At 34.7% G+C, this 27,588-nt stretch overlaps 1 protein-coding gene across 1 annotated transcript in view; it reads left to right on the top strand.

Annotated features, from left to right (window-relative positions):
• LOC145245617 (matrilin-1-like) overlaps window positions 1-27,588 on the top strand; it is a 94,110-nt gene that overhangs the window by 26,629 nt on the left and 39,893 nt on the right. Inside the window, exons 3-5 of the mRNA XM_080107185.1 lie at window positions 7,270-7,833; window positions 21,092-21,208; window positions 24,708-25,274. Of these exons, the coding sequence (XP_079963311.1) occupies window positions 7,270-7,833; window positions 21,092-21,208; window positions 24,708-25,274 (1,248 nt within the window). The remainder of the gene's footprint in view (window positions 1-7,269; window positions 7,834-21,091; window positions 21,209-24,707; window positions 25,275-27,588) is intronic.

Below are 27,588 nucleotides of genomic sequence, written 5' to 3'. Positions count from 1 at the left end.
GGGGGACCATACGGTTTTTGGCTTGCTTTTATTTCGTTTTTTTTTCATGCATTTTTAAAAATTCATTTTTATTTCGTTTTCGCTTTCATTAATTATTTTATTCATTCTTGCGTTCATTTTCCATTCATTTTTTATTTTATTCTTTTTATTAACTTTTCATTTATTTTTTCATTCATTTTTTCATTCATTTTTTTCGTTCTTTCCATTCCATTTTCTCATTGATTTCTTACATTCCTTTTATTCAGTTTCTTTTTTTTTATTTATATGTTTGTTTATTTTTTAAAATTCATTTGTTAGTTCAATTTTTCATTCACTTTTTTATTTATTTCATTCATTTTCTTCATATCGTTTTCATTCATTTTCCTTAATTGTTACTCCTTCACTTTTTATTTGAAGTAGGCCCTTACCGCTTTTAATCACTTCGGCTGGGTTGGAATGCTGGTCAGATATGGTACATTTTCGGTGGGCAGACTATCAATAGTTTTGGTGTACTCCGCAAAGGTTGGCAGCTTATCTAACCCCTCCATAGCGGGAAGGAACTCTGTTAACTTCAGCATGGCGTCTTAGTTCTCTCTCTGCTGTCGAGATTAGAGTAGTGATCCACTCATTTATCTATCTGCTTGTTCCTGTCGATGATATACTTCCTAGTGGTAAACTTTAGTGTGGCTGTCTTGCTGTATGTCGATCGAAGTGTCTTCTTGATACCATCGTAGACACCTTTGATGTTAAAAGTGTTGGCGGCTTGAATGTTCTGATAGAGGTCGGTCCAGTATCGGTTGACACAACTCCTGACCACATGTTGAACTTTGATGCGGTTTGTAGCTTTAATTTTGTTTGCTATTTCTTGTGCTTAAGTAGGGTCATACGCTTTTCTTCCAGCAGTAGAGTTAGCTCAACTAAATAAATGTCGAACCAATCATGGGCCCTACTATGCTTCCTACCGAAGACTGAGACGGCAGTGGCGTGAATCACATTGTGGATTCGCTCCTTTTGTTGAGATTTGGTTTTAAAAAAGCTATTAGTAATGCATAGGTTGTGAAGAGTGCAGAGTTCAAGGAGCCATTGACTATTTTCATGTAAAGTAAAGGTATTATAACGAAAGCTTATTTGAAAATACATAATTTGAAATAAAAATGAAAAATTCCGAAAAAATTTTTTATTTTCAACCTAATATGTATTTCATATATCTATTTAAAATTTTATGTATCTATTTTCAGTATTCACGTCAACAGTACTAAATAGTACGTAGAGCTAGGTAGTAAGTTTTGAAAATATAGCAATAGCTTGGCAACTTATACGCAGATCAAACGCGGAGAATTTCATTGCAATATATATATTTTCAAAATAGTCTTGAACGTTTTTTGACCTTTAATATCATACAAATTTCTTTTTTTTTTATTTCTTTTTTTATTACATTTTCACCCCAAAAAAGGCAAATTGCCACTTTGGTGTAGGGGGCTACTATCAGGGGTAACAACTACCAGGGTACTATGTAGGGATTTGGGCAGCAAGATGTCGGTTCACGTTACACTTGAACTTCTGCACGTCAGTACTGTTGGGGAAGCAGGGACCCGGAATGGAATTCCAAAGTCTGGCGGTTCTGGGGAAGAAACTATTGGAATAGAAATATATTTTACATCTAGGGATCTCTACAGTGTGTGGGTGGGATTTAGCAGCCTGTCGGGTTTGTGAATATCAGGATAATAGAGGTCCAAGGATAGACCCCTGGGGCACTCCCGCATTTATATCATATTGTTTAGATGTACGACCGTCGAGGACAACCTGGATTTTTCTCTTATCTAAGAAGGATTTAATTATGTTAAGTATTCTACCAGTGATACCGTATGATCTAATTTTCCTGAAGAGACCCCCATGCCATACCCTGTCAAAAGCCTTAGATATATCAAGAGACGATCTGAAACGTTTTGCAAGGACCGAAAAGGAACTAGACACTAATTAACACTACCAGGATCTTCAGCCAAGATATCCAAATGGAGTGCGCATAACTAGTTATTAGAAAGGGAAAACTGGAAACGACAGAAGGCATGGAACTACCCAACCAAACAGAAATGAGGGCACTAGGGAAACAAGACGACTATAAATACTTGGGAATTCTGGAAACGGACACCATCAGAGCAGCAGAAATGAAAGAGAAAATTGGAAAGGAATACCTCAGGAGAACGAGAAAACTCCTGGAAACGAAATTATATAGCAGAAACCTAATAAAAAGTATAAATACATGGACAGTATCACTAGTAAGATACTCTGGACCGTTTATAGGGTGGACAAAAGAAGAACTGAGACAACTCGACCAGAAAATCAGGAAACTCATGACCATGCATAATGCACTAAATCCAAAGGACGATATTGACAGACTCTACGCGAAAAGGAAAGACGGCGGGAGAGTACTGATCTGTATAGAAAACTTTCTGAAGGACACGAAAAAAAGTCTAGAAAAATACATAATGCAAAGCACTGAAAGAATAATTATGGCAGCGAGAGACACTGAAAAAACAACAAAACAGAAAACAGAAAACAGAGACAAACGATAAAACGAGAAAAGAGAAATGGGAAAGGAAACAACTCCACGGAAGATTCATAAGAATGATAAAATATGAGAATAATGAAAACACCTGGACATGGATGCGAAAAGGACATATAAACCGAGAAACTGAATCTCTAATAACCGCAGCAGAAGATAACTCGATAAGAACCAACCATATCAAAGCAAGGATCGATAAAACACAAGAAAACAGCAAATGCAGACTATGTAGACAAAGAGACGAAACGATAGTAAATGAATGCAGCAAACTGGCCCAAAAGGAATACAAAAACAGGCATGACCAAGTGGGGAGGGCGGTGCACTGGGAATTGTGCAAACGACTGCATTTTGAGCGTACAGACAAATAGTACAAGAATAAACCCGCAACAGCACTCGAAAACGATAACCACAAAATCCTATGGGACATAGACATACAGAGGGACAAACCAATCCAAGCAAGAAGACCAGATGTCGTCATAATTAACAAGAAAGAAAACTCCTGTGAAATCGTAGACTTTGCTGTCCCAGCTGACCACAGGGTGAGTATGAAAGAAAAGGAGAAACGGGACAAATACAAAGAGCTAGCCAGAGAGTTAAAAGGGATTTGGATGATGAAGAAAATCAAAAAGTACCGATAATAGTAGGAGCACTAGGAACAATTCCGAAAAACGTCGAAAAAAGAATGTCAGAAATTGGAATCAGAGGAATTAATGCAAAAGTACAACGACTAACGATAATGAAAACGACTGAAATATTAAGGAAAACCCTTGACTGCGGAGAATAATACAAGAAGACAATATAACGAATAAGCGTTACAGGGAATGAAGAACACCGAAGCTGCATATCTACAAGTTTTACACCCCCATCATGCACACCCCATTATTTCATCACCGTTCCACCCAATAAAAAAGTGATACCAAAGAGCCGAGAAGGGTCAAGAGGGACTGAAAGACCGAGAACGAGCGCTAACCAGACCTCGACTGGACAAGCGCAAAGAGAACTGGAACCTTGGGGAGGCTGAGTGCCACTCAAATTCCAGTATAAACCAATGGCCACTAACACCGAGAAATCAATGGTAAGCGGCTGTTGCGATGATGCAAATACATTTACAAATGCTATCGAAGGAGGTGGAGAGAGCAGGACGTCTGGGGAGATTTGTTGTCACTCAGCTTCCAGAGAACACCACAGGTTTCGAATCAGATCGTTTGTTGACTTGTGTGAAAGCTTCATGTGAGCCAATAATAATAATAATAATAATAATAATAATGATAATAATAATAATAATAATAATAATAATAATAATAATAATAATAATAATAATAATAATAATAAGAAGAAGAAGAATTTTCAACAATATTGAAGAATTCCTTGGGGATATTAGTTTTTACATTGGAGCTGAAAGAGGGATTAAACCAAATATTATTCTTTCTCCTCGCCCTTTTTTCTAGTGGAAGTAATAGCAATAATAATGTCAACCATACTAACCGTAAGAACACTAACATGAACAGATCTTCCAGTAGAAAAAGGAAAGAAGAATCTAAGAATATTCGCTTCTCAATTAATTGGAGTATTATATATATATCGCAATCTTAGACACCTTGATCTAAATATTTTTACAATACAAACATACGGCAAAATACAAGTATTGCAATTTTGAAATTACATAGTCCTCTGTTAAAATTTAAATATAAATACATTGGGAATTTTTTTTACTAGTATACATTCTTATTATTGTAGCTTTTCAACCCATTATACCGGAATCATTTGTCTTACCTAGTTTATTGTTTTTTATCTTGAGAATTATAGACATAATCAATACTGATATCGGCTGTTATTGTATTATTATATTTTTTTTACATATTAAGATAAATAGTACTCCTAAATTATATATATTTCTCTGTATGTGTATATTTTTATATTTATATATTTATGTATTGATTTATTTGGATATATATATATATATGTATACGTATGTATATGTATGTATATGTGTGTATATATATGTGTATGTATATATACATGTGTATGTATATATATTAGCATGTGTGTATATGTGTATGTATATGTATATAACCATATAATTTATATATATATAATTTATATATTTATTTTCATTTATATATATATTTTATATATATATTATATGTTTATTTTAATATCTCTATATTTTTTACTAAATTTTTATACTTATTACTAATTTTTTTTACTATAATTACTAAATGATTATTATTATTATTATTATTATTATTATTATTATTATTATTATTACCTATATTCATTGACTATACTATTATTAGAATTATTTTGCATTTATTATTATTATTATTATTATTATTATTATTATTATTATTATGTCATCTTTATCATCATCATGATGACTTTTTGACAGCCTTATTAAACTATGATTCTGCAACATTTAAAAAATTATAATCAATACCTACCCTTTTTTTAGTAATGGCATCGATTTTCTTTTTTAGAAAGATCTGTTTCATTCTGTCTAGACAATTTCCGGTCACAGTAATACGAGCTTCCACGTCCCCCCTTGAAATCACTTTTTCTTTTTAAGCCGATGATGAAGGTTCCTATTTTGGATTTCTCTTTTTTTACTATTAGGTCCCATTTGACTAGGGACAGACTTCTCTTGGACTACTGCACTGACCGGAAAACTAATTTTCATTATTTCAGCTGTATTGTAAAATTTCCAATCGGACCCTTGAAAACTTTTCAATCGGATTATATACATCGTCACGCTAGACTCATTTTGGATTACATTCTATCTAAAGAACTATTTTGCATTTTGGATCAACTCTTGAGGAGTTTCATTCAAGCTGAAATATTATGCGCGGGTTGTTTTTATATTAGTTTTTTACATACCTAATATTTTTTTTATTTGGCAATTTATATTCTGTGAAGCTTAATTACCATAGTTATTTTTATAACTTACTACCCGAGCTCTACCTGTGTATTGCGCACTGTTGAAGTAAATACTTAAAGTTTACGCATAAAATTATGCTTTCGTATATTAATTTATGTGATTAAATTAAGTAGTAACATCTATCTTGTAATACGAGGACTAAATGACAAAATAAGGGAAGCAAAAATTACAAAGCTGTCGAAAGTAAAATCATGAGCCACTATATATTCTCATAATATATATATATATATATAGCGGGACCACAGGTTGCGGAAGGCATGTAAGTGAGCGGCGGCGACGCCCCGAGCCCCCCCGGGGTCGACTCCGCGGCCCCCGGGTCGGTGTGCGGGCCTCCAGAGCTCGATAAAGTAGTGGTGTCGCTAGCGGTCGAGAAGGCACTTTTCGACGCCTACTGCCACATCCCGGTGGCGGTAGGTGTAAAATCGGAAAGTCGCCGACCAGAAATGTCGAGTGGGAACCTCGTGGAGGTCGACTGTTTTGAAGGGGGGAAAAAATTGACAAAGTCCTGGTGTGCCTAGGCGTCGAGAAGGCACTTTGCCACGTAACTACCACCCCCCGGTGGCGGTAGTCGTAAAATCGGAATATATATATATATATATATATATATATATATATATATATATATATATATATATATATATATATATATATATATAACTACTTCATTTATTCACATAAATTTAATATACGATAGTATATATTTATGCGTAAACTTTAAGTATTTACTTCAAAAGTGCTCAATACGTAGGTAGAGCTAGTTAGTAATTTATAAAATATATATGGCGATTAAGCTACACTGAATATTCTGCGTTTCATCGAACTATAGGATATATATATATATATATATAGTAAAATGTTTTATCACTTATATTTCATTCTTTGTGTATATCAATCATTTTTACTTAGAAGCCCATGTACGTTTAATATAACAGCAGAGCATGTGTAATATATTTGATCCTAGAAAGAAAAATACATGACAATATAATGTCAAGAAAAGAAAAAAAAAGTAAGAAAATTCATAGAAGATTCAATATCGGGTGTTTGGTCCGGCAGCTATCTTTTCTTTATCGACATTATATTGTCATGCATTTTTCTTTCTAAACAGAGAATTTCTATTTTTTACTGAGGAGTATATGCATGAAAATAGTCGGTATTGACATATTAATAACCGATTTTTTTTCTGCATAACGAAACGGCTCTGTAAAAAATGTACCGAAATTTGACATGCTGGAAGAGCTGTTTTGCATGAAAAATAAATGTTTGGATCTTGGAATGCAAATATACTGTCATTAAAAATAACTGTATAGTTATTTTCCAAGATTCAAATACACACACACACACACACACACACACACACACACACGTATATATATATATTTAGTAATGTGATTGATAATTTAAAATTCAAATTAAAATTAAAAATTAAAAATCTGTTTCATAAGAAGGAACACAACAAATTATTGACTTTGTTATGTTCGTTCTCATGAAACAGATTTTTAATTTTATATTTTAATTTTAATTTTCAATTATCAATCACATTATTAAATATTAAAGTAGCTCTAGGATATTTGCCTATCGAGCTTATTATATATCTGCATTACAACGAGCAGTTCTTTTCTCGTATTTTAATTAAATTAGTAATTTTACTATCACATTAAAATAGACTCTGCTCTTTGGACTACTGTTCTAATGCGTGTGTGTGTACGTGTGTGTGTACTAAGTTATGAAATGTATTATATGCATGTGTGTGTATAAACATACGAACTAATTTTAATTCTATATTTTATTTCAGCTTGTGCGAGTATCGCTGATATTGCGATCGTACTTGATTGTTCTGGAAGCATCAGTAAACGTAGGTTCCGGAGAATGCTGGCAACTGTGCAGGTTTTCATCAATGAATTTGATGTGGGACAAAACCGGATACGAATAGCACTATTTGCATTCAACAACACAATCTCCACGAGAAAAGTCCAGTTGAACGAAAAGAATAACAAACCAGAGTTGCTGAGTGAATTGCTAGGGTTTGGCAAAGAACACACCGGCGGCGGAACGGCAACTGACATTGCTCTCCGATATCTGAGGAATACTGTATTTACGAGAAAGAACGGAGATCGAAAAACAGCCTTTAATGTTGGCATCGTTTTTACCGATGGGGAATCGAACAGTCCAATTTTAACCGCAATAGAAGCCAAAAAACTAAAGAATACAGATATTAATATGATCGCTGTTGGCATCGGCAAGAGGGTCAATGTGAAAGAACTGGAACGCATAGCCTCAACCAAAAATGACGTAATCTATACAAACTTCCGTAATTTACCCAAAATTGTGGACAAATTAGTTAAGAAAACATGCGATGGTAAGTAAGACTCTTATTGATTTATTGCCCCCAATTGAATTATTACTCGATTTTGAATTCTAGCGTTTTTTTTTTAAATTTATTTGCCAGAGATGAGAATGGAATTTATCATCTACATAATAATACACTAAGTAAGGCATTTCACAGTTTTTTTTTTAAATCATATCTGATGACGCTGTTATGTCGAACGTTAAACTTGAATTGAAACACCCTTTCTTAATTTTTTGGCTAGCCTGAAAGGGCAATTTCAGATCTGTCCAAAGATGGCACTATAATATCATGGAGTCGGTGTTTTCGACGGACATCCACAGAATAAACATATTTTGAAGTTATATACAATAGGTGCATGATACAGCTGCGTAATTTCCATGGTTCTCGTTAGTCGATCTAAAATAATTCTGTAATAATAATAATAATAATAATAATAATAATAATAATAATAATAATAATAATAATAATAACTCTGATTTCGTTTATGAACGTCTCTCTGGAAAGGAATTGGATTCCTTTCCAGAGAATTTCACTTAATCCCGGCTTCAAACAAGGAGTTTCAAAGATCAAGGGTTTTCCTAAGGATGTTGGTGGTATCTATAATTGCAGAGATCTGAAGGCCGCCTAAAACATCGGGGATTTGTAGTTTTGTAGTGTAGACGACTTAATACTACTCCTAGTGTACCAACTACGACCGGGATTATTTGTGTTTTAACCCCGTGTATACGCCTTATCTCAAAGGCCAATGGAGGATAATTGCTCCAATTCTCATTCTCCTTCTCCTTCTCCTTCTCCTTCTCTCTCAAATTCCTGTCCAAGGGTACTGAGAGGTCTACAATCTGCCAGTTTTTTTGAGACCTTGTCAATGACGACAAAATCCGGACGATTATGTTCCAATTGATTGGTTGTTATGATACTTTTGTCCCACCATACCTCTACCTTGCCATCCTCACTTGTTCTCACTTCATCAGGCACCTCCTCAAACCATTTTCTAACACACTTCACCTCAACAACTCTTACACACCTCCCAATATATCCGGAGTCCCATGCGATCGTATCTTTTGCGGTACTCTCTGTGCCAGTCCACTACACTCTGCTGCAAGGTGCGCAATGTACTCTGAGGTTTTACCACAAATCCGACATTCTGCAGCAACTTCCTCTCCAAGAACCACATTTTTTGAACAATCGTGTTCCTAATGCCTGCTCTTGTGCTGCACAAACAAAAGCTTCAGTACTCTTAGCTAGATACCCAGCTCTAAGCCATTGCCATGATCTTTCATCAGCCACTTCTGCTATATCCTGGAAGAACCTTCCATGCATTTTCTTCCTAGCCAGTTCCTCTGTCCTTTCTCTATCCATACGTTTCACATAATCAGCCTTGGTCTCACATACCTCCACTTCATTGGCCACAACCTTAAGCATCCACTCTTCACTTCTAACCACATGCTCCTTCAACGACATCTCCTCGGTTCTAACACAATCTTTTACACTTTTCAATCATCTCCCACCATCTTTCCTCTTTTGATACAGCCTTGTTACGCCACTTCGAATGTGAAATATACCAAACATTGCTAAAACTTTTCTTGTTATGATATCCATGGCATGCAAATCATTGTCAGACCATTCTAAAATTCCCGCACTGTATCTCAAAACACTGACTGACCTTGCATTTACTGCTTTCATTAGGTTTCCTCCATACAGTTTCGACTTTGCAATTAGTTTCACTCTTCTAAGATACTCCTTCCTGACTTTCTCCTTCATTTCTCTGTTCTTGATGCCTACACTCTCCAGCACTCCCAAATACTTATATCCTGTATCTTCTATTTCTTTCATGATTTCTCCATTTGGCAATACTATTCCATTCGAATGAACCGTTACTCCTCTTTTCATCACCAGCATCGTACATTTACTAATCCCAAACTCCATCCCAATGTCTTCTGAGTATGTCCTCACAAGTTCTACCAGTCTCTCCATTTCCTTTTCATTTCTACCGAATATTTTCAAATCATCCATAAACAGTAGATGGTTGAGGCGTCTGTCATCAGATCCAAAGTTATACCCGAGTTTTTCTCTCTTCAAGAGGATGCTCAGTGGCATCATTACAAAAAGAAGTGGCGATAACGAATCTCCTTGAAATATTCCACGTTCAATGCCAACCTGCTCCATCTCCTCTCTGTTTGCTGCCAGCACCGTTTTCCAATGAGCCATACTTGTCTCCAAAAGCCCTACCATATTCTCAGCAATCTTCATCATCAATAGTGTTTCACGTATCCACGAGTGAGGAACTATGTCATAAGCCTTTCTGTAATCGATCCATGCTACGCTCAGATTCCTCTTCTTCTTTTTCGCATCCTGCATTATTGCTTTATCAATTAGTAGTTGCTCTTTAGTACCTCTCGAGCCTTTCCGGCACCCTTTTGTTCGTCAAGAAAAACACCATTACTCTCAAGATGTTCATAAACTTTCTCCGCAAATATTCCAGTCAACAGTTTCCACATCAATGGCAGACATGTAATTGGTCTATAATTATTGGCATCTGTTCCTTTTGCAGGATCTTTCCTAATCAGTGTTGTTCTTCCCTTCACAAGCCAACCAGGGACATTTCCCGACTCTAGGACCCTTTGCAGGGCAGAAGCTATAGGTGGATAAAGGCATGGAAACTGTTTAAACCAGAAGCCCATCACTTCATCTGGACCAGGTTCCTTCCAGTTTGTCATCCGTCGTATGCCAGCCTTAACGTCATCGATGGTTATCTCAACGTTCTTCATCTGCTGCATTTCTGATAGCCTTTCTCTGACCTCTCCCAACCAGCTAGCCTTCTCATTATATCGCCTTTCGACAGACCAAATCCCACACCAGAACTTCCTTGCATCTTTTGCATTTGGAGTGTTGTTATTTCCCGCCTGTTTACTATCATTTAATTCTTTATACAGCTGAGACTGATTGTTCCGGAAAAGGTTGTTCTGCCAAAATGCAACATTTTTTCCAACAAAGTTCCTAATTTTCATACCACCAGTGTGGACCTTGTCTTTCAACATTGTTAGAACATTCATCGTTCCCTTTTTCTGCAATCTTTACCTCCTTTCAAGCTCGTCCTTGGCTTTCTGTCCTAGTTTAACTCCTTTTCTTATTTTTTCGATTCTTCCAATGTCTTTCCGCCACCGTTCAATACTTTATTCAAGCCGCCCCTGCCAGTGTGGGCTTCTATCCTTCATTTCTCCCTTTTTCTTCTGTAATAAGTCAAGACGATTCACAATAACGTATGACGCTGCATACAGAAGCCTGTTAAGTTCCGTAATCGATATGTTCTTTCTTATGATGTGAATTACTCCTTGAATTATTTTTACCTCGTTTTTCACTTTTCGCCTATCACTACTCTTCATAACTTGGAATCTCTATGGTATCGTCTCTAAGAAGAACCTATCTTAACTTCGGGAGTACTTCTTTTTCTACAGAAGTCAGAGTTCGAACTTCATCACCACTTACATCTGCTCCTTTCACTGGCTCCATTATCTCAGAGTCAATTATCTAATCTTCCTTAGATCCTTCAAACTCTTTCTCATTACTTCCCCTAACAATAGGATTCCATACCTCCTCAGTTGTCCGCCTCCCGTCATCGCTTACATTTCCCTTTTGCACTTCCACTCTCTCGGTTCTTTCATCAGAGCTAGTTTCATCAATTTTACTTTCGTTATTCATTTCATTCTTAACCATCCATTCAATCTCTTCTCTTGTAATCACTGAGAGTAGGTTGTTATTATTTGTTTGTTTTAACTGGGATACCAAACTCGCGACACTTCTACGTCCTCCTCCTCTCGATTCCCATTCTTCCTTCATTTTTCGGATATATCCACCAGATTTGGTACTTCCACTTCATTCCCACAGTACTCTTCTTTCCTTGTCCGTCCATGTTGTTTTTTTTACATTTCCTGTTCCAACTCCCTTCGTGTCTTGGGACCCTCTCTGGCAGTTCTCACTTCCCCTATATCCAGCCACATCCTCAGAATTTCGAACAGTTGTATGATGACGACAGGACCCACCCTGTTGACCAGTGAGACACCTATCTGGCGTGAGACCATGTTCCAGCCTCATTCATGTAGTTATTTTCAATATTTTGATTTGGCATTCTCCCATAAATGGGGCTAGCGAATTTAAGGTTACACCACCACCGAGAGTTTTATAGAGACATTATCTCTTGGAGGGTTCCCCACCAAGGTCAAAGATCCCCTCGACCTTTCTCCACCACAACCACCACCACTATTCTCATTACCACCACCAGCAACAATAAAAATAAGATCTACAATGATAATGGTTACACTAATATCGGTAGTAATAATAATAACAGCAACAACAACAATAGCAATTACAGCAAAAAACAGCACCTACCATTGCTACAGTAATAATAAAAACATACCAGCACTACTAATGTAGATCAAAACATAAAAATATCGTAAGGTGATGTTTTACAGAAATAATTACTGTTGAAAGTAATTTTTTTTTGTAAATATAATAAATAAGAATATCTGTATTAAATAAAAAAGAGAATATGTTTATTTACGGAAACATCTTTTCAGAAATATTAAGTATGTTTTAAATATAATAAAGCAAAAGAAATTAAATGGATATGAATGGTTTACTTCTACTTGTGCAGCTGTCATTGAGCAAAGGCAGCATGCGTACCGCAGATTTAATCAACATAAGTCCAGTTCAAACAGACGGAAGTAATATAGAGGCTAGGAGTAACCGTAAGAAAGAAATAGCGACAGCTAAGAGAGAATTTACTGAACACACCTAAAAACTCATCGAGGCTCAGAAATTAGAAACCTGTGATTTCTGGAAAATCTACAACAGTGTAGTAAATAATGGGCAATCAACAATTCCTCCACTATCCAACAATCATGAGGATGTTTGCACAGCAACCAAGAAGGTTAACATGCTTGCCAGTCGGTTTACCTCCAACTCCACACTGGACCCTGCTAACCACACCCTTACTGACTTTTCTTTGCGGACAGACGCCACGCTAGACGATCTGAAAATTTCCCCATTCTCAGGTGCATGCTATCATAATAAATCTTGACACTTCAAAAGCATGTGGACCTGATCTCATCCCGGCTGTGCTATTCAAAAATGCTCCGCCGAAGTAGCTACATTTCTTTCCAAACTTTACAATAAATGTCTTAAAGAATCTTGCTTTCTTGCCTGCTGGAAAACTACTTCTGTGGTACCAGTTTTCAAGAATTCTGGCGAAAGAACTGACCCATTAAATTATCGCCTCATTAGCCTCCTCCCACTTTTCGCCAAAATATTTGAGTCCATAATTAACCAAGCCCTAGTCCATCACCTTACAGATGCTAAACCTCTGACCGACAAACAATATGAATTTAGACAAGCCCATTCCACAGCAGATATCCTAACTGTAATCTTTGAACGTATATACCATTCTCTGGACAAAGCAGGGGATGGTAGAGCGGTAGCTCTAGATATATCTAAGGCTTTTGACAGGGTATGGCATGAAGGACTTCTCAGGAAAATTAGATCATACGGTATCACTGGACGAATACTTAAAATAGATAAGAGGAAACTCTAGGTTGTCGTCGACGGTCGTACATCTAAAAAATATGATATAAATGTGGGAGTGCCTCAAGGGTCTTTCCTTGGACCTTTATTTTTCCTAAATAAATGACCTCCCTGACTAAACTGTCTCTGAAATTGGTATATATGCTGATGACACCACGCTCTATAACAGACACGACAGGAAAACAAATGAACACATATCTAAAGAAATGGCAGAAACACTGGAGGAGGATCTCCAATCTGTAGTAGAATGGGGGAAAAATGGATGGTCACATTCAACGCTGCCAAGAATAAGCTTGTTTCTTTCAATAATTGCAAGAAAGCTTCTCTACGACTAATAGCAATGGCCAAAGACTCATTATCTAAAATTACTTCTTTTAAACTCCTCGGCCTAACGTCCACAGGAAACATGAGTTGGAACAATAACATTGAGAACATTGCCATAGCCGCCGCGAAGAAGGTAGGTTCTCTCTACCGTGCTAGAAAGCTATTGACGCCCGAAAGTATACTATACCTTTATAAGGCTACCATTCGCCCATGGATGGAGTATTGATGTCAAATTTTGGCTGGTGCATCTGCTACTAGTCTCTCGCTCCCAGAGAAGGTTCAAAAGAGAGTTGCCAACCTGATAGGTCCTGAACAGTCATCTAAGCTTCAGCCCCTGTCCCATCGATGAAATGTTGCATCCCTCTGCCTGTTCTACAAGTATTTTAATGGGAAATGCATCAAAGCACTTGCACCCTCTCAACGTAAATAACCCCGACAAACCCGGCAAGCAGCTAAAACCCACCCATTCACAGTAGAGATCCCTAGTTGTAAGAGAGCCTTCTACTCCAATAGTTTCTTCCCCAGAACTGCTAGGCTTTGGAATTCCCTTCCGGGTCCTTGCTTCCCCAACTGTATTGACATGCAGAAGTTCAAGTGTAACGTGAACAGATATCTTGCTGCCCAACTCCCTACATAGTACCCCTGTAGCTTAGGTACCTGATAGTAGCCCCCTACATCAAAGTGGCAATGTGCCTTGTTTGGGGTGAAAATGTAGAAGAAAAAAAATGGAATGCATGTTTAAATGATTGGAAGAGAAAATGTAAGTCTTTGAAAAATCTTGGAATTTTAAACATAGCAGAAAGACTCGTAATATATTAAGTAAAGGGACGTATTATTTGCTTATCGTTTCAGATTAAATAATAGAACATTTCCAAATTAAGTAACAGTGTTTACCTCCAAGAACTTTTCAAAATCCAACACGTTTGGATCGCTCAGTATTAAATCCATCTATATACGCATAAAGTTTAGTTTTTTTTTTTCTCGCTTTGACATTGATACTAAAAGACTACCTTTTCTATTGGCATTTATTTGCTTTCTCTTGAAAGCAATATGGGACACAAGGTCGTTTTTAATGTGGGAAAAACCAGCTCCCCAAAAAGGAGAGCTCTGGCAGTAGGCAAAAATAAAAATTGCCTTAGTATAGAAGGGTTTCTCCGTCATTGACTGAAGACAAATTAACTTAAGTGTAACATCAGAACAGATACTGTATTTGTTCTTAGGCCGAAGGCTAGATGCTAACTTTTTCTATATAAAAATTATTAAAACTATACTCAGTCATGACAAGCAAACGATTTCATGAAGGTTCACTAATTTGCATATTCTGTTAAAAAACGAGCATTAATTAATAATTCATTAAATTTACTTAATAATAATAATAATAATAATAATAATAATAATAATAATAATAACGTAATAATAACGTAATAGTATGTAATAATCTATCTATATATATACTAGCATGGGTGTCCGGCGTTGCCCGGGTATTCGGAGGTGTATGTTGAGCAAAAAAAAAAGCGGTCAACTCAAGTTATTAAGTTAGATCCATGTCCAAGGAACCTATATCTAAAATATCAAATGTTTAGACTCAAAATTGTCGGAGGAGTTTGGTAGAGTTCTGTTAAGGGGTCAAAGTTTAAGGATTTGACCTTTGAGAACTCTACCAAACTCCTCCGCCAATTTTTAGTCTAAACACCTGAAATTTTAGATATAGGTTCCTTGGACCTGGATCTAACTTAATAACTGGATTTGAGCTCCAAACCATAAATGTTAAGAGGTCATAATAGTGGTCAAAGTTAAAAAAATTGATCGCTTTTTTTAGCTCAACATACACCTCCAACCGTCCGGGCTACGCCGGGCTGAAATGATAGTATATCAATAAAAGTGAAATTGTCTGTATGTGTGTGTCTGAGTGTGTACATTTCCCTACCAAACTACTCTGTCAATTTTCAATCTGCAGACTGGAGATTTGGCATAAAATGTATTGAGATTTGGGAAAATACTTTTAATCAATTTTCGGTGAGAAATTTGGCCGTCAGTAGATCAAACTTCAACGATTTAACCTTTGAAAACACTACCAAACTCCTCTACCGATTTTGAAATTTTAGATGTAGGACACTTGGACATAAATCCAACTTTGTAATTTGATTTGAGTCCCAAACAAATAATGTTAAGGGGTCAACATTGGGGTCAAATGCTTTTAAAGATTTGACCTTTGCGGTCTCTATTAAATTACTGAGCCAATTTTTGGTCTAAACATTTTAAATTTTTCATAAAGTGTATTCAGACACACGACAAGCTTCCCGAGGATTTTCGCCGAAAATGTGGCTGCCAAGAGATCAAAGTTCCAAAAAATTTGACCTTTACGATCTCTAGCAAACTATTCAGATAATTTTGGGTCTAAACATTTGAAATTTTACATAAAGGTTATTCAGACATGCAGCAAGCTTTTTAATCAGTTTTTGGGCAAAACATGTGGCTGCCAAGAGGTTAAAGTTGAAAAGAGTTTCCCTTTGCAGGCTCTACCAAACTCCTCCATCAATTTTGGGTCTAAGCACTTTAGGTGTAGGTTACCTGGACATGAGTCAAACTTTATTATATAAGTATATACATATGCACATAAAGTTATAAACAGTGCATCGGGTCCGAGCAAAGCCGGGCTGAACTGCTAGTATATCTATAAAAGTGGAAGTGTGTGTGTGTGTGTGTGTGTGTGTGTGTACATTTCCCTCCACAATTTTTTTTTTTGCTCAACATACACCTCCAAACACCCGGGAAACGCCGGGCTGAAATGCTAGTATATCTATAAAAGTGGAAGTGTGTGTGTGTGTGTGTACATTTCCCTCCACAATTTTTTTTTTTTGCTCAACATACACCTCCAAACACCCGGGAAACGCCGGGCTGAAATGCTAGTATATCTATAAAAGTGAACATGTCTGTCTGTGTGTCTATGTGTGTGTACATTTCTCTATGCTGTGACTCAATCAATTTTCAGTCTACACACTCGAAATTTGATAGACAGGGTACTGAGATTTGGGAAAATCTTTGTAATCCGTTTTTGACCAGAAATTCGGCTGTTAATTATCAAGCATTTCAGAGTATTTAAACCCTAATTTTGAATTTCTTAACTCGAACCCTGAGCTATTACACTTCATTTGAATTTCAAATACTTACCACGTATATTACGTGTACTTGATTATTCCCTAAACTAGACGAAGGCCAGAGGAATAGATGGCCGTAACGTCGTGAAACAACTACTAAGAAGATGAGGATAATAGTCCGAAATAAATAAATTAATAAATAATACTCATCGCAATAATGAATTCCAATTAAGTAATATATATATATATATATATATATATATATATATATATATATATGTATATATATATATGTATATATATATATAGTATAAATGGTAATTAATAAAAACTGAAGAAAGTGCTCAATACTGTTGTAGAGCAAATATGTGTTTTATTTTTTATTACCGAATCTTTCTGTTCAGTTACATTATTGTTTCAGCTACCCCGCCGTTTTTTGCCCGTCTGTATCTTCCTCAGACTTTTACAGAAATGTTCGTTATTATGGGATGAAAGAGTGAAAGAGTGAATGAGGTCAGGGGAGGTGTGCGAGAAGAGCGGAGAAAAGAGGAAGGGAACAAGGGGAAAAGGTGGGAGGGGGTTCTTGGTATGTCGGTAATGTTCATAATCATACTTTCTTAATACTTTATAACTTAATAATCCTTTATTTTAATTCTTTATTTCTTCTTTTCTTGGCCGGTATTTTTTATCTGCAATTTCCGTTTTAATCTTTAAATATTCCTATCTATTTAATATATCAATCTACCCACACTTTTAGATCCTGTATGTATATTTACTTATATTTTATTATATGCATATACTTATATACTTACTTGCTTTATCCGGAATTTGCAGATACCGGCCATCCTCTCCCCTTAAAAATGTTTATTTTTTATTTTATTTTTTATTTATTTTATTTATTATTTATTTATTTATTCCATTTAGTGTATTTTAACAACTCTTGCTGACATTTTCTTAAGTAATAACCTGTACATTTTAGTTGAACTATCTTTGCCCTATATATTTTTCGCACCTTTTAACATAATTTTGTCTGGGTCATTTTGACATTTGCTTTTCTATTTTAAATTTAATTATATCACCATTTTTTTCTTTTCTCTTCTTCTTCACCGATTTTTCTTAATTACATTTTGTTTCTGAAGCCGTATCAAACGCATATCTTATTTTTCTTTTATTAATATTATTGGATTTTTTCCCATTTCCTTGTACATATTTATGAATTATTCCATGGATTTCGGCCTTTTGGATTATTTTTTATCATCTTCCAATTACGTGATTTCCTTGGATTTTATTTATGCGAATGGAAATTCAATTAACTTTCTTGGATTTATATTTTTGGACTTTACCGTCATTGGATAGTTTACCTTTCACCAGACTATCCATTCGCGTGAGGTCACCTTTTTCTTCACCATGTTCCATCTGCTTCACTTTTTTTATCAAGTAAGATCTTTGACTAACTTGCAGTTTCATCAAATACTTAATTAAATAATAACTTGCAGTTTCATCAAACAATTAATTAAAGAACCTTTAACTAAAATCATTTTTATAGGCTAAGTCGCTGACTTAATCTAAATCTGAATACGGGTTGATTTTATCCTTGACCTATATTTTTAACCCGGATGCTTGACCCTGAATTTGTATTGTATATTTCCGTTCTGTTTAAACGCCAAATTTCCTAGCTGACATTCACACGTATATTAAGATATATTTATGTATCTGTGTTTTTTTTTTGTTTTTTTTTGTGGGTATACAGATTTCAAAGTTTTTATCGATGTAATTTTATATCTTTTATAGTTTTTATATTTAACTTTTTTTATTATTACGAGTATTATTGTTATTTTATTTCTATTATTACTGATTTTATCATGTTCCATATTTTTCATTATTATTATTTTTATTATTATTATTATTATTATTATTATTATTATTATTATTATTATTATTATGAAAAGTATGTGACCAGAGGTCGCTTATTTTACTAGCATAATACTAGCAATGAAAAGAAAAAGGATAACATTATTATGACCACAGAACACATACTACACTATTTTAACTCCAAAAGAAGAAAGTAATACCTGAAATGATGGCATCATCATCATCATCATCACCATCATTATTATTATTATTATTATTATTATTATTATTATTGTTGTTGTTGTTTCTTTCTTTTTTTTTCTTCGTATTTCTCTCCTCTTTCCTCTCTTTTCCGCTCTGATTTTTCTTCATTCATTTTGATGTATACATTTTATTCTCCAATTTTTGCTTCGTTCCTTTCTTTCTCGCATATATTAAATTCCGTTGGCTTATTGTATTTTATTTTGGAAATCACGTGATATGACCTGTTTATTAATTTTGTGCTGGAAACTCCTGTTATAGTTTCATTACGAACTTCACTGAATAATTATTTGTAACTAGCTGCCCGAAACATACACATGAATGTATAACGACATATAAACGTTTATATAAAACGAATAAAAAGTGTATCTTACCCTACTTCGGTATTGAGAACTCTTGCATTAACCTCTTTAAAACTTAATTGGTCGCTTAAGCTATGGAAAATATCAATCTGAAACCACACACACACACACACACACACACACACACACACACACACACACACACACAAACACACACACACACACACACATATTTACTAGAAGGCCTCCCGGCATTGAACGGTCGTAAAATACACTTAAATATGATATTTTGATTAATGCAGATTTCGTATTTATTATTATATTTGACCTAATATATATTAATGATTTAAAAAGTTAAAAAAATGACCCGTGAAAATCGAAATCAAAACGTTTAGTATACGATTTTTTTCCTTTGGGGTTAATGCCTGACCTATGAAGACATGCCTATTAAAAGGCTAAAAATTAAAGCATGAACCAATATCTACTACGTTACGCATGTATATTCGTAATGCCGTCGTTCGACCTTCACTTGGCGAATTTCATTTTTTTTATTTTCACACTTTTGTACCGATTTTCCCTGATTAAAACCCCAAATATAAAGTTTCGTAAGAAGTATTATGTACATCTATATAAAAAAAATACTTGTAAATGTTTTTTTTAAATTTTTTACAACTTTTTGAAATGTAATTATTTTAAACACAGCATATTAAAAGGCAACTCTTTAAAATATAACTCTTTAAAATTAAGCTAATTGAAATATAGTATTGTTACACGATTGATCCGGTCTAAGCCGGGTTGACATGCTAGTATATATATGTGTATAGGTGTATATACATATATGTATGTTCATGAATTAAAATGAGGCACGCGTCTGCGGATGAAATGTCAGAAATTAACAAGCTAAACGGGAAGTGTTTCAATATTTCTCACAAATATAAACAAACCTTGTTATTGTTATGAAAAATGTAACAGAAAGGAATCTGGTTATGTGAGTGTTTTGAAAAGATTGACAGGAAAAAGTGACAGAGGGAAAAAGATTGCAGTTGGAGATTTGATTGTCAATAGAGTGAACGCCACGATAATTCTCTGTCGCTCCCCCAATCTCTCTCTCTACCATAAGCAAGAACAACAGGAGAAATAAAAAACGGACTGTTGCTTACACCAATGGTTGTTGTGTTTTGAATTCTTAAAAAGGGTTTATAATATAACAGTATTTTACGATGCCAGACTCCTTGAAATGTAATTCTTGGAAATAAATTCTTTCAAATGAAGCTCTTTGAAGACTAGTTTTTTTAGATGCAACGTTTTTCAATATATCGCTTTGAAATATATCTTTGAAATAGAATTCTTTGCCTTGCAATTCTTTGAAACGTAATTCTTTGACATGCAACTCTTTTAAATGTAAATTTTTAAATGTAACTCTTTGAAATATGCTTTTTGAAATGCAATTCTTTGAAATGAAAATATATGAATTGCAATTCTATGAAATATAACCCTATGAAATGTAAGCCTTGAAAATACAATTCGTTGAAATGAAGCTCTTTGATATATAGATTTTTAGATGCAACGCTTTGAAATATATCTCTTTAAACTGTATCTTTTACCTTTAACACTTTTAAAGATGACTTTGAAATGTAACTTTTGAAAGGAAACACTTTGAAATATAACTCGTATATATATATATATATATATATATATATATATATATATATATATATATATAAGTCTTTGAAATGCAACTCTTTTCAATTTTGTTTTTTGAGATGCAACGTTTGGAAATATAAGTCTTTGAAATGCAATTGTTCTGGAACTAATGCTTTTCAACAAATACGTTTTTTTTTATTTTCCATATAGCCACTACGAATCCTTGTGCTTCAAACCCATGCAAGAATGGCGGATCATGCTGTCCTTACCTTATTGACTATGTATGTAACTGCCCAATGGGTTACGTTGGTGTCAACTGTGAAATGAGTAAGTATTTTTGTCTAAAAAGATGAACTTAAGAAAAACAGTAAACGAAAATGCGCAACAAATATTCATGGTGAATTCGATTTAAATATATTGATCAGTATATTTTGATCTGTTCATCTTAATCTATATATATTGATCTGCATATTTTTATCTGTATAGTTTGTATCTGTGTATTTTGATTTGTATATTTTGATCTGCATATCTTGATCTGTATATTTTAATTTGTCATCTTAATTTGCGTATTTTATGTGTATATTTTGATTTGTATATTTTGATATGTACATGTTGTTCTGTATATATTGATCTGTATATTTTGATCTGTAAATTTTGTTCTGTATATTTTGATCTGTAAATTTTGGTTTGTATATTTTGATCTGTATATTTTATTTGTGTATTTTGATGTGTACATTCTGATATGTATATTTGGATTTGCGTATTTTGATTTGCATATTTTGATCTATATATTTTATTTGTGTATTTGGATCTGTATATTTTGATTTGTGTATTTTGATTTGTTTACTTTGATTTGTGTATTTGATCTGTATATTTTGATCTGTGTATTTTTATTTGTATATTTTGATCTGTATATTTTATTTGTGTAGTTAAATGTGTGTATTTTAACTTATATACTTAGATTTGTTTATCTAAATCTATGTAGTTTGATCTATATATTTTGATCTGTATATTTTAATCTGCATATTTTGATCTGTGTATTCTGATCAGTATATTTCGATCTATTCGTATTTTTAATCTTAATCTGTGTATTTTAATCTTTATATTTTGATTTGTATATTTAAGAGAATTCTATCTTTATATTCCTTTTATAGATGCTTTCATTTTAAAATTCATCCATATATTACAATGAAATAATTAAAAATATTAAATATATTAAACGTTTAAATTAGATAATATTAAACAATTGAACATCATAGGTTGACCTGTACATTTTGACGTCTATATTCTTATTAGGTATTCTAATATATAATATAATCTGATAAAATATTTAAGAGAATTTGATCTTTATATTTTAATCTGTATATTTATATTGTTTATTCATTTGTGTTACATGTTTATATCTTTATAATATGTATACGCGGATATATTAGTGTGCACATGATTCATCCCGAAACCAATTTAGCGACCATTATGCAGTTTGAAAAACAACTAGTCGGTGTAATGAATCCAAATGTGGGCAATAATTAGTTAAATGTAGTTGTATTTAAGGGAGTAACAAGCTGTGAAATTTCTTTTAAATTCAGATTTTTGTGAAATTTCAACAATAGCTATTAGACATCAATTAGTAAATATTCCTTACTTTAAATTAAAAAAAAAAGTATTTTAATAGGTTTCTGAATTTTGAGATGAGAATTGGTTATTTGTATTATTTTGATTCTACGGACTACTTCTCTCATCTTGAGTGCCACTCTCACAACGTTTCGATCGATGTAACCTTCGGCCTTCTTCAGGTGTATCTTGTCAAACACGGGAATGTTTCTGTCAAACTCGGGAATTGGAACGGAATTTCGAATGGAACTCTTTATTTACTTCTCAGAGATAGTATGCGCTCTCTTTATATATAGTAATAATAATTAGTAATAACTAGTGATATTTGCAACTAGAAATAAAAATAGGTTTAAGGCTCCCAAAATTCGTACTAGAAATGTATGCAAGGACCCGTGACACAATGGTTAGATTACTTGAAAAAATCAATTGTAAAAGTCATATTCTCCTAAAAATCCAAGGTTCACTTCTGGAAAAATACAATTGCGAATTATTTATGACCTCTCTCCAGTCATCACTGACAGAACGAGGACAGGCTACCCCCGTGAAGTAAATAAAGGGGTCTGTTCAAAATTGCGTCTGAGTTTGACAGAAACATTCTCGAGATCGACAAGATACATCTGAAGAAGATCGGAGGTTACGTCGACCAAAACACTGTGAAAATGACACTCAAGATAAGAACAGTATTTTCCTCTAAAAGAGGAAAACCTTCCATTTGAAAATTCAAATGTATTGAATTTGAGCCATAATCAGTAAACACAAATTAAATAAGATTCCCCGAATTTAAATTTTTGTTAAGAACGCTTAAGTATAAGGTTTAACTTTTTTACATTAAGTAGAACTGAAATGTATGCTGCCTCATATGCGTGCGCCTAGCTAGAGACTGAGAGTGTCGATCAGGGGGTGGGTGGATAGAGCCATGCTTGTGCGATGTTGATTGCCGGTTGACTGTAGGCTTCTCTCTTCTTTTTGCCTTTTTCTCTGGGTTATATATGTGGCCTGCTTTTTGCAGGTGCGCTCACCTGCGCGCGTCAAATAGTTAACCTTTCATCACTGACGATATCAGTCCCCATCGTTCAGTGAGTTTGCTACCAGCTGTCATGCGTGCGTTTGCGTGTGTGCACCTTCAGCACAAGACAGAATAAACGAATCATATAAGTAATGAAATTAATTAGTTTATGGGTGAATCATGTGCGTACAAATATATAAACGTATAAACTCATATGAGGTAAGCTGGTGTACCCACTTGAGTGATTATGGTTTTACTCAGAGCCTATAAATATACTTGCATTTAATATGTTATTAGATAGTGATTTGCCCACTCGCTCCGATCGCTGATATATTCAAATCGAGATTCCCATCTCAATAATCAGTTCGGCAGAAACGGCCATTTCGGTATCCTTTTATCTGACGGGCGGTGGCATTCGCTTTGAGTAGTTCTAGAGGATCGACCTTCCCAGTTTAACATTTCCGCGAACCAACGCGTTGTAGCCTCAATCGCAAAGTAGACAAATAATTAAAAGAAACAACTTTTCTTTGTAACAACATTTATTTCCCAATCGTTACGGCGGTGACGCCGCCCACGTGATCGTATTTTCAAAGGTGCTCTCGAACATCATCCACGCCTCTAACGTGATCTCGAACGTTATTTCGTCTCTAACGTGATCTCCTTTTGATGTTTTTATTTTTCCCTGCCGGTTATTTCATTTCGCATGCATTTACATATGCGCTATGTTACACCAAGTCTTGCTCCCGTCGGTCGGGGTGGAGTAAGTTTATTGCTTAACATCTGATACGCGCTGACTGTGGAATGCCGGCAGGGCTGGCTAGGCATTTTTAAAAGGCAACAGTGATCCTCCTTTAGGAGTGCTGGTTTGATTTTCGCCCACCTTTCGACCTTGTGTCACATCTTTCTGCGGTGGGCACAGCAATTAATGACACTCATGGTATCCAGAATAATGACGTGTACTTCTATTATAATTCTTTCTTAACCATAGCAATGCGTGTTTTGATTATTTTCAGCCAGCACTGCTACAATAATAAACATAATTAACTTTATAGAGATGCAGACGTAAAGTGAATCCATATTCCTGTTATAGTAAAATTAAAATATTCCTTCAAATATCTTTTATAGTCTGTATATCAAAACGAAGTTGTCGTCCTTTTTTCATGTTTATTATTATATATATATTTTTAAATTCTGGACGTTTCTTTACAGGATGCAATATGTGGGGCGATATTGCTATTATAATTGACGAATCCGGAAGTATTTTGCCTGTGAAATTTGGAAAGATGGTTGACGCCGCTATGCAGCTTATCAAGAGCGTCGACATTAAACACAAGAAAGTGCGCATTGCGATTGTCACCTTTGCGTTCGACGTCATCATACATTTCGAGCTGAATTCCTTCCACACCAAACTGGACATGCTTTTCATTTGCGATCTAATCCGCTACAAATACAAAGGTGGGCCGACGTTCACGCACAAGGCCTTGCAACATGTCCACGACGTCACGTTCACGCTTGCAAACGGTGACAGAGAGAAATTCCCGAATTACGTCCTCCTGCTCACGGACGCAAAATCATCTTATCCGTGGCTAACAAGGGCTTCCGCAAGATTACTGCGCAGATCGGGTGCCACTATATATGCTGTCGGCGTCGGACCAAACATTAGACAAAGCGAACTCTATGAGATAGCCAGCCGACCCAAAATGTACCACACCATCAAAACTTCATTCTTTAGACTACAATTGGCAATGAAGAGAGTGATCCTCCGTATCTGTTTCGGTATGTATATAAATATTTTACTTTGTTTTTTTTTTTCTTACTTGTTCATCCCAAACAAGGCATATTGCCACTTTGACTTAAGGTTACTATTTGAGACCATGTATACAGGAACTATGTAAGGAGATGTACGAGATGTCTGTTGGCATTACATTTAAACTTCTGTATGTTAGTACAGCCAGGGAAGCAGGAATCCGGGAGAGAATTCTAAAGTCTACAATTCCAAGGAGAAGAAACTATTAGAGTAGAAGGCTTTCCGGTATCTAGGGACCGCTACAGAGAAGGAATATAATTTTACTGCTAGACGGGTATGTCGGAGATATGTATGTGGAGGTGGTACAAGTGTAAAGAGTTCATCAGAGCACGTTCAATTAAAGTACTTGTAAAATATACATAGGGATGCACCTTTGCGGTGATGGGACAGAGGTTGAAGCTTGGGTGATAATGCAGGCTCTATTAGATCGGAAACCCCCTTTCTCTGAGAAACTTGTGGTAGATTCACTAGCCCAGATATGTTAACAATGCTCCATGCATGGGCGAATAGTGTTTTTGTAGAGAAACAGGATACTCTCAGGTGTGAGTAATTTTCTAGCATGGTAGAGGGAGCCCTCTTTTGCAACAGCAGAAAGTATTTGTTCCAATTCATGTCGCCTGTGAATGTTGAGCCGAGGAGTTTGAAGGATGGACACTCAGGTAGGATGTTATTTTTCATGGCTTCTTGTAATTGTTAAAGGAAAGAAGTTAGTTTTTATTTTATTTCGATAACAAACAAGGAAAGAATAACGCGTAGTATCTTTTTAGGTGCTACACTTCATCCTTATCATTATCGATCAGTAATGGAGAAATCCTTATAGACTGAGGTAATTTTGGATAAGGTGATATTAAGGAAAAAGAAGAGAACGAGAGGACTTTCACGATATTTCTTTTTATTAATCAGTCTTTATTTATATATAAAACTAGCCTACCCATATCCTGGTGTTGCCCGGGAATAATCTTCCACTAACTATAAGTTCTGGTGGTAAATATTCTTATTTTTTGCAGTATTGTTCATCCGTAAGTTGTATCGAATAATTTATTTGCGTAAAATCAAGAACATGACTTGTGTTCGAGTTTTGTCAATGTTATTTTGTAATAAGTAACACAGCTCTAGAAGTCAGATTTTTGGAAAAGTCAGCATTCAAATTATGTTGTTTTCACATGAATCGTTTTAAGAAGAAATAATGTGTTTCAGTCAGTACACACATGTTGAACACGATCGTATGGGCTATGTAAATTATTTAGCTTTTCCGGTAGAAATATTTACCGAAAAAAAATAAAACAAGCAGTAGGATAATCCCGAATACAAGGACAACGCAAGGCAGAATCCATTTAAAACAAGGGGGAACGTCTGTTAATTGTATTCTTATTCTGTCGTAGCGTGTTATAATTAGTCGCAGAATCTTTAATAAATAACAGTCCTGTAGAAAATAAGCATACCTGCTAATATGTATAACCCAGGTTTAAAAGGCATAGTAAAAATGTAATAAAGATATAGTGATATGCGATAATGTGTGTTGTCTCTTCAAGAACATCTTCTAACTCTCCATCATGAGATAAGAATCAGAAAATATATGTTGGGCTGCCAAAACATCCGATGAAACTTCTTCATATTTGTGATATATCATCTACAAAGGTTATTGTATTTTTTTTGTTTTTTTTTTATTTGGCAGCTGAAACAGATTATTTACAACAGGACAGAAAAATAAATATTTACACTAACTTTAAACTTGAATAAAGTTTGAATTTCATCTTAGTATTTTTTATATCATGCAGCTATTTAATTTTCGACAATTTTTTGTTTTTAAATTATCAATTAGTATGGTTTTACCTTTTCAGTTTTGATTTGAAAATTTTGAATATAATTTATAAAAGACTATATGTATTTCTTTCTGTCTCCATATTTTCAGACTATCTCCTCCGAAACTAAAAGTTGCAGAACGGCGCTAGGGGCCTCAAATGATAGGATTTTTGATGGGCCGTTCTTTTATGGGCCTTTAGCCGGTTAAAATAGTTTAAAAAGATTTTTAAAAAAATGGGATAAAATTGAAAAATCGTTATAAATTTTGTACATTAACTATAGTTTATTTTTAATTTTTAATCGACTCATACGAATATTACGTTAGTACAGTGAAAACGTCACCAGCTTTGAATGCTGCAGTTTCAGTTTCGATTCTAGCTAATGGCACCTAAGTGTTTTTTTTACTGTTGAAATCACGACTCTATAATAATATATACGAAATCTGGACAAACAAAAATATTATATTTAAGCGTATTTTAC

This window comes from Euprymna scolopes, chromosome 23, assembly GCF_053919585.1.
Source record: "Euprymna scolopes isolate OS-2025 chromosome 23, ASM5391958v1, whole genome shotgun sequence".
In the NCBI taxonomy this organism is placed as follows: domain Eukaryota; kingdom Metazoa; phylum Mollusca; class Cephalopoda; order Sepiida; family Sepiolidae; genus Euprymna; species Euprymna scolopes.
The sequence above is the reverse complement of the archived record's forward strand: the minus strand, read 5'-3'. Positions and strand labels throughout refer to the sequence as shown.